Source organism: Scyliorhinus canicula, chromosome 10 (assembly GCF_902713615.1).
Source record: "Scyliorhinus canicula chromosome 10, sScyCan1.1, whole genome shotgun sequence".
NCBI lineage: Eukaryota > Metazoa > Chordata > Chondrichthyes > Carcharhiniformes > Scyliorhinidae > Scyliorhinus > Scyliorhinus canicula.
Genome location: NC_052155.1, coordinates 118,019,725 through 118,029,014, shown reverse-complemented (window position 1 = coordinate 118,029,014; position 9,290 = coordinate 118,019,725). Strand labels below are relative to the sequence as shown.

Sequence of the window (9,290 nt, the reverse complement as noted above, 5' to 3'; positions counted from 1 at the left end):
ACACGACCAAAGGGCATTCACGATACACACAGAGGGGACACTACCACAGGGGGGCATGATACCAACCCATATATAAAGAACACAGCACACATGATCTTCCTATTTCCAGTGGAGGCACTCAGTGAGTACAGACACAGGGTTGATTCAACATCACACCCACCACGTGGATTGTAGCAGACTGGTTCGTCAGTCTGAGTAGCTATAGAAGGATTAACAGTAGAGGCGAATCTGAGTAGGAGAATTGTAAATAGTTTAATAAACATGTTGAAGTTATCTCCACATCTGAACCTTCCTTTCTTAGAGTGAACATCAAGGAAGCAGCTTATGCTACGCCAAGAGCATAACAAGGCAAGGGGCATGTTCGTAGAGCATAGAGAACTGCACAGTCTACAGATTCCCTACCTGGAAGACAGTCTGGCTGAAGAACTTAGGGCAGAATCTTCCTCTCTGAAGTCTAGGTTTGGTGGTGGGTATGGAAATGGGAGTGATTCCTGCTGGGGAGCTAGATGGCTGAGCACGTTATACTCATTGCTTATTAATCCGTGCATAGAACAGCAAACCTTGTGGCATGGGCGGACAGGACGTAGCCATCGCCACTGTTACCTCATGGGGTCAAAAATACAGGTGTCATATTCAAAGGGAACCTGGACATTCATTCACTGACTGGTAGGCCAAGAGATCAGAAATATACATTCTCAGAATGTCCAAGAGAAGAAAACAGTCCCACGTTTCAGCGATTCCTCCTTGGAGATTCTCATGCAGGCCATCTTGGAAAGGTGGTTGCTGTTGTTTCCCTGAGATAGCAGCAGGAGGCTCTCCCATCTGACTATGGCAGCTTGGGAAGAGGTGGCAGTGGAGGTTAGTGCCCTGGGGCGCAGAAAAGAACCAGCCAGCAGTGTAAGACAAAGATGAATTATCTGCCAGGTTAAGTGCTCTTTTCGTGTTCTAAATTATCTGTTTGAGCTGCTCGCCGAAAAATAGTAAACAAATCCATCCATCAATACTTCACCAGCCAGGCACCCTGGGGGCTTTATCCTTAGATATTGTAAGGTTGCCCTGCTGTTCCACCTCCCCTTTGCTAATGACACAATCACCTCCAGCAGGTCAGGCCTGCAGTTAAGCAGGATACCCTTAGCAGGCTGGGAACCACTTGGCCTTGAGCCACAAAAGGACACCTGCTCAAATCTTCACAGTCAACAAGGCATAGCAATCAGCAGGCTGCCTCCACCTCAGCTGCGCATGTTGGGACTGCAACTAGAAAGAACATTAGAGTGTGAAAAACTAAGAAGTATTAAAGGCACATGTGTACATTCATTCTAAATATTTTGGACACTTGTAAATATATGTTCACTTTCACTGTTTGGAAGTCTCATGGATTCCTTCTTGCTCTTAGTTGCTTCAATGTCCATGGGCATTTAAGATTAGAATTTGGGCCTCCATCAGAATCCAATCAGGAACTCCGATAGAGCCACTTCTCTCCGATTATCAAGATCGTAATTACTCAATAATCTTGTATGCGCATGGTGAAGTACTGGCTGTCATTTCTGAGTGTGCTGCCTGGCCACGCATCAGCCATGTTATTACTTTAAGCTCACCATGTTCTGACCTTTGAAAATGTGTTCAGCCAGGTCATTCCACTTCCTGTTCCTAATGTCAGATGTGAGTGGATGGCAGAAGTACTGAAAGGAAGTTAAACCTGCTCTGTGAGTGACAAGATACAGTTTCAGGTCTGAGTGTGAAGCTCGACACTATCTTCCTAACAGTAGAAAACCAGGGACTCCCTGCATGTCTGGAAGAAGCTGTGTTGGGTACTTCCAACCATGAATAGTCTTCTTTGGTGTTTTGTCATCTTGAGCTAGCATGCAGCTGCAAGCAACAAGAAGGCATTGGGCATATTAGCATTGACTTCAAGGGGGATTGAATGTAGGATTTAAGAGGTGTGTGCGCATTTGGCTGAAATCTTTTGTCAGACGTCAATGGATATTTTCTTCTTATCAAGGGTGGCAGTAGACCATGAATAAAGGGTTAGCAACCAAAGTGCTCGCAACATCATTGAAGTACAGGGGTTTTAGTGAATCAGGAGAGAGAGCATAGAATGGGCCTGTGTGCTGGACCATGTCAAGAACTCTGAGGCTATCCATGTGAAGTTTTACCAGCTCAAACAGGCCTCTCCATGGCTCATGAAGGAAATAATTCTACCTTGGCTTGGCTGGGGTGACCATAATGATAGACTATGGTCTCACACGAATACTGAGGCTATCTAGGACTGAGACTTGCAGTGTTCCCTGCAATTGGAGGGCCCATGGTGCTTGGTCAGGCCAAAGGTCACTGTTGCAGTGGATCCTGTTCACCAGCATCTTTACATTAAGACCCTGCTAACTCTTGTTGCTTAAGCCTTTGTTCCTTCTGACCCAACTTCTGCCAACCTATGATGGCCCTCCTTTTCCTCATCTGGATGAGAGCAAGTCCTAAGACAGGGTTGCCTGCAGCTTGCATCATCGATACCTCAGTGGATCTATGAACGAATTGAAGTAAATTAAGTGAACATTTCCTTTACCAGTTTTCCTCCATCTTAGCCAGCAGGCCAGTGCCTTTCCTCCATCCAGGCGTGAGAGCCCCATCCCACCCTTTCCAGGTGAAGGGCAGCATAGAGGACTAGAGATGGACTTTCCTCCTGTTCATACATACTGTGCATGGAGATATTGTGCATTGACTGGGGTGATGAGAGCAATGTGAGATACCCTCCTTCAGACACTATTCAATTTCTCTCCATTACCCTCAAGACTCTTTGGAAGACCACTGCTTTGGCATCATAGAAAAACTTATTAAATGAGCCCTTGTGAGCCATGACCATTTACCGGGGAGAATAGATGTTTGGAGTTGGGAGATTTCTGCCATCCATCATGTATGCCTCTTGGAGACATCCACCTCATTCCACCTTACATCTGACAACAGCAAATGACAAATCGCACAGAATGAATAGCAACTCCAGACCTTGACAGATTCTCACTGGAATACCGTCCATTCCTCCTGGAGAATGCTGGTCCATTGGGTGTTGGAACCTCGAGAGCAGAACTCAGCTGAAGGCTAGAGAATCAAAGTTTACGATCAAATCGGGGGCACCGTCGCTTTTGCGATGCTCCCCCCCCCCCCCAAAAGCAGCATATCAACGGCCTCAGGACATTGCCAGAGGCCCGCCCCCGATCAGCCGAGTTCCCAACGGCGTGGGTCTCTCATGGTCTCATGCGTCAGGAACTCGGCGTGGCGGCTGCGCACTCAGTCCAGCGCTGCCACAGTCAGGGCAGGGCCAATCCACGGGCAGGGGGGGACTTTGTCAGGGGAAGCGGGCACTGTTGGGGGGTGGTCCGGGGTGTGCGAGCTGGCCAAAGGGGGGCACTGTTTCACAAGCCGAGTCCGCGAGCGGCCAGGGCCATGTTGCATGGCACGGCCACTGTAGGCCGACCCTTGCGCATGCGCAGCCACAGACCGGGTAAATCTCCAGGCCCTATCGGCAGCTGGAGCTGGGTGCTCTACGCTGCCTTGATGCTAGCCCCCAGCCAAATCAAGGATCGGTGGCTGTTTTACGCCATTTTTTCTGTCATAAAACTCCACCATTCCTACGCCGGCCGGCGTAGGGACATACGCTCAAATCCAGAGAATCCAGCCCTCTCTCTTTGCTGGGACCAATTTCCCCCCTTTCTCTCTGGTCCCCGCACCCCGCCTACATATCACCCTTCCCCATTTCCCAGTTGACCCTGCCTCCTGTATCCAGCTTTTGCTACTAGCACCCGGCATGAGTGGTTCCCCAAGGCAAAATCAGCATTTAGTGAATTCTAAATCATCGCCAGGCGCATGCCATTTATGTAGTAATCATAAAAACTGAACGCTCTAAAAATCTCTACTGCCAGGAAGCTAATTTGAAGGGAACTTTCTGGCAAGGCAGCCTTCTAATGAGGAAGCACGGGATGCTAATTGAGGAAAAAACGCTTCCCAATATTTAAAGTCGCGAAAACAAATTTCGACAGTTCATCCAAACGTCGGGAAATTGGTCTCACGCCAAACCAAGCTCCCTTGTTGGCCACAACTCTGACTGCGGGCAGGACCGGATGATTGTGCCCACTTTCAGTCGGAGAGGAAGCTGCAGAGTCAGCGCTGTCTGCGCCCCGGGAAGTGGCGCTGTTCTGGGGGGAGGGGAGGGTGGTGGCTGTCCGCAGCTCCAGCGGTCTGCACTTCAATTCAATATGTTGGAATACAAATGACCCATTCAGCCTCCATGTAATGTTCCAGGTCCCGCCTCCGTTAAAAGCAGATGTGGTCAGCATGGAGTTAGGTTTAGATTAAAAAAAACACTTTAACCACTTACCTGACCCTGACCGAAACCCGACAGCTTTACGCGGCTAAAATGCCCCCCCCCCCCCCCCCCCACAGAGAGTTATGTACACTCCTGTATACTCCTTTCAAACCTCACCAAAATAATTAATAATCAGTGAGGGCTCTTCAAGTGTATGTTTTTACAGATTTCCTTTAATAGTATGCTTGAAATAATTTAAAATGGTTTGAATTTATTAGTATCCTAATTCATTCTTTTTTCAAAAATATGGATGTGGAGGAATTGATCTGCCTCTGGAGAGTGAAAGGATCAGCTGTGTTTGCTGAAGGCACAATAACACAGGGCGCACACCCCACACGCTCAGAGTGCCACGATCTGTGATATTACCGACGGTGATGGCCCAATGCAACTGCAGAAACGGTGCATGTTGTCGCGGGCAGAGTGGGAGCCGATTTCATTTTCCTGCTCAGCGGCAAGAGTTGCAGTAAAAAAAAAGATCCTGTTTGTGTACAATGATGCAAAGCACGCTGAACAATAACGGTGCAACATTTACTCTTTAATTCAAAATATTTGATAGAATGCATTTTCAGAATTGAAAAAAAATCTGTGTAAGCACCTATACTACAACCAAGTACAGTATCTGAGGTAGTAAAGATACATAATGGCAGACAGCATTGTTTGAAAGATATAAAAATGTTTAAAAGTTATGAGTACAAAAGGCAATTTAACCATGATAACAAAATAACTTAAATAATGTTCAACAGATTTGTGGTCTGTAAGCAATATAGTTTTTTTAATGGAACAAACATCACCGTTCTACCATGTTTTACATACCAAAACATGGAATGTAAATGTGCAAGCTTATTTTCCAAAGTAGTGCTTTATAATCTAAGTTATATGGCCCATCTGTGCATAAACTAATGCTAACTTTGCCTAGAATTTTATTTAACGACTTTACTAATGCTGGTGCGGAATATTTTACCATATTGGCCAAAACATTGGGCCAGTGCCGAGAACCGGTGTGAAATGAGTCTCACAAAGTAAACATGGACCTGTAGATAATGCCTGAGCACAATGGAAATTCAAGCCTCATCTGCAGATGGTAACTGACTGTTCAATTCAGCTCACACGTTGAGGCTTCAAGGAATTCAGCCGGTTCTGACACCAACCCAACTTCCAGATATGTCTTGGAAGGGAGAGGGAGCAACTGTGCTGGCAACAGTCCGTGGTACTTTTACAGCGACAGGAGTCTTCCTCGTATTCCACCTGGTTCCACAGATATGAAACTAATAAAAAGCTCCTGGTTTGGGGGGGGGGGGGTGCAGATGGTCCCCTTCCGGACCACTTGATAGGTTACTGAAGACCCAGATCAACTGGACAGAATATGCAAGGATCAAGGTCTGCTCAGTCCATGACAAAAATTGGGGTGGGGTTCTATAACAGGTTTTGGCACTCCAATTTTGCTTATTCCAGATCTCTAACATCTGTTTCAAGTGTGCAACCTGGATGCTTGGAAGTGGCCAGCTTCCAGTTTGGGAGCTGCTGCACTTATGGGAAAGATTGGGTACCAAAGAAGGTGCCACAAAATATGTCTCCCCGATGCTCTTCTCTCATCCAATAATAGGCATGATAAATTCCAATTTTTCCTCATTGTCTCTACAAACTTTTCACTTCTACCAGTAATACATTATTATATTTGACTTACATCCTGGCCTGCAGGAGTAACTGCCAGGTTTATAAAGCATTAGGTTAGTCCTATCTAATCTTGGTTTTCAGTTTGAATTTTGTGTCCTTTTTGTGTGTCATATGAGTTAGCAGCATTCTGTTAGATAACAGTAATCATAGAAATGTAAATTTATTAATTGTAACTAAAATGTGGAGCACTTAAACGTAATAAGTTTATTATTAGCTTATTAGGTACTTCTAATCTGTGCTTCTGATGTTTAGCAATACATTTTTTCAATATATGGTACAGAAATGTTTGGTTTGCATTGGATTAAACTGTTTCTGCCAATACACAACTCAGCAAAAAGCACAGCAAATAGTTTAAACACTTTCCATTGCTTCTTCCAAGTCTTTTACTAACTTTTCTGAATTATGTTCTCACTGGAATCAGATGACTGCAAATATTCTGAATGCTTTCGCTCCAGGTGGATTTTTAAGGCTAAAAGGAGAAAAACATTATTTCAATATTAATACACGTTCTTTTTCAATAGTTGTTCCCGAAGAACTAACACACGTTTAACAGTTGATAATCTAATTTTATAGTTTAGCTATATTTTTTGAAAGGCTCAAATGTAAGAGAACAAAAAAACTCACCATTTACAACACATTACAAAAGGGTCCTGAAATATTGCAAAAACCAAAAATGCTGAAAATGCTCAACAATTCTGATGAAAAGTCATTGACCTGAAACATTTCTCTCCTCAGAAGCTGCCTGATCTGCTGAACATTTCCAGCTTTTTGGTTTTTATTTCTGATTTCCAGCATCCACAGTATTTTCCTTCTGTGTTCGGAAAATGTTGTAGGTCTGGTGTAGTGTAGCAAAGATAATCACGTGTGTTATGTTATATTATTTATATAGCACTAATATGAATTTTGAACAGGGTGAAGTTAGGTCATCATCAGTATATTTGTCACTAGTTCTTAGTCCCCGATAATAATGATAATGGCTGAGCTACGAGTGCTATCAAGGTTTGGGCAGAGCTGGAATACACACTCGGGTGAATTGTAGTTTGTTGCAGTTTGTACATAGAGCAGATATATTTCTGTAGGAGGGAGCAATTTCAGAATAAACCATCTCAGGTATGCTGAAACAAAAGAACTAAAAATGATTTTTATCTGGAAGAGTGTGTTTGTGTTTCTGGGAGCATTATCCCGCTCTTGCATGCCCCACCAAAACAAAATCTACTAACATACTGAATCAAAACTGCCTGGATGGTGATGTACAGGGTTCACTGTGGAATAAATCTCATTACTAGTCTTATTTACATTAATATTAGCAATGTAGTTATTTAATAGAAGAATACTCTGCTCTACGTAGATACAGTTAAAAGAAATTTCCAAATTGGCTTTCTTAACTGCTGATAGCATTTTTGACTGTTTCTTAGTGTCTTAATTACAATGAACACATGCTTTTTCCAAAAGATTCTTGGACTACATGTGGGGTACATTTGTGTAATAGGTCTTAAAATACCTTTTCAGAATTTAGTTTCTAGGCTGATTCTAAAGATAATTTAAAATTTTTTTTAGCGTATCCAATTCAATTTTTCCAATTAAGGGGCAATTTAGCATGGCCAATCCATCTACACTGCACGTCTTTGGGTTGTGGGGGTGAAAACCCACCCAAACACGGGGAGAATGTGCAAATTCCACACGGACAGTGACCCAGAGCCGGGATCGAACCTGGGACCTCGGCGCCATGAGGCAGCAATGCTAAACACTGTGCCACAATGCTGCCACCCTAAAGACAATATCAAGAAACTCAATTATTAAGGAATCCCAAAATTCATTCCATAGTATTTTTTATTTGTCTATGAATTCTCGACACTTTGTAAGCCAGTTATTTAAAAAAAAACAATATTTGTTGTATTAGTAAGCAGCTTTTAGAGGGATATGTTTTATCAGCTTACAGGAGCCAGGCAGTTCTGCATACCATGCTCTCCACTGAAATCATTCATTACTTTGCATAACATTGGGATGGGACAGACTGTTTCAGCCTGTTTATGTTTTTTTTTTCTTTAACCAAGAAGTTGAATAAGCTCTGCTGTTCAAAAATTAACTTGGCATCTGACTCAGTCTGCTGCTTTAGATTATTGTTCCAACCTTTCAGAGAATATTCCATTCTGGTCTGAGCCGACATAATGTTTCTTTTTGTCAACTGGCATCATGTCAATATAACCTCCTTCTTGATTATGAATGACCCCGGCATGTACGGCTGCTCTGCAAACACTGGATCTCTGGAAGAAAATAACATTTAAAAATAATTAATATATGAAATGAATTTGTTTCTGCTTCATCCCTCAATCACAACCATCAAGAAACACAAACCACTTTGGTTTTGGAATTATGTTACACAGACAAAGCAAGCCAATAGATATGAAAGTGAAACTGCTGCTTGCTTTCTTAACTCTGTTATGTAAAATAAGTCACAGTATAAGTGTTGGTGCAGGGAGCTTTTGGACTAAAACAGTGAGAATGTAAAGACTATAAAGAGATTAAAATAGTAGATATGCAGCTGAGAAGGATAAAGACGAAGTCCAGAGGGGCTGACCACATTAATATCAATGAAGTGGAAACACGGATAATTATGGTTGCAACACAGAATAAAAACCATTTATTGGGTTACATTGGTGTTGATGACCATTAACTTGGTGTCACATTGCTATTTGTGAGAGCTTGTTGTGGGCAAACTACACTTCAAAAAGTATATCATTGGCTGCAAGTGCTTGGAGACATCCAGAGATTATGAAAAGTGCGATATAAATGCAAGAATTTCCTTTCATTTCACATTTGACCTTAAAATGAGCTTCCAACCTCATGGGCAGGATTCTCCGAAAACCGGCGCGATGGCCGGAACCCGGCGCCAAAAACGTCGCAGATCACTCTGGCGTCAGCCCCCCTCAAAGGTCGCAAAGTCTCCGGGCCCGAATGGGCTAGCAGGGACGTGACGCCATTCGCAGCGGCATCACCCGCCGTGAGTGCGGCGCGTCACTTGACGCCGCGCGGCGTAATCAATGCCGCTCGGCGTCACAGCACAAAAGACACCCCCCCCCCCCCACCCCCCGCCCCGGAAGATCGGCAAAGATGGCCGGGGCCGCGCAGCCCCGTGGTTCCAGAAGCGTGACATCGAGGCGCTCCTGGACGCAGTACAAGAGAGGAGGGAGACCCTGTACCCCAGACATGGCCGCAGGGTCGCCCCACGCCTCAGCCAGCGCCTGAGGAGGGAGGTGGCAGAGGC

General features: G+C 44.2%; 1 protein-coding gene across 2 annotated transcripts in view; it reads right to left on the bottom strand.

The window, feature by feature from the left end:
* Positions 1–4,865: 4,865 nt before the first annotated feature.
* LOC119972626 (cysteine-rich secretory protein LCCL domain-containing 1-like) overlaps positions 4,866–9,290 on the bottom strand; it is a 74,673-nt gene continuing 70,248 nt past the window's right edge. For both annotated transcript variants that reach the window (XM_038809640.1, XM_038809639.1), the window contains exons 14-15: positions 8,156–8,289; positions 4,866–6,494 (exon numbers count right to left, since the gene is read on the bottom strand). In XM_038809640.1, coding sequence (XP_038665568.1) covers positions 6,443–6,494; positions 8,156–8,289 — 186 coding nt within the window. In that variant the 3' untranslated portion in view covers positions 4,866–6,442. The remainder of the gene's footprint in view (positions 6,495–8,155; positions 8,290–9,290) is intronic.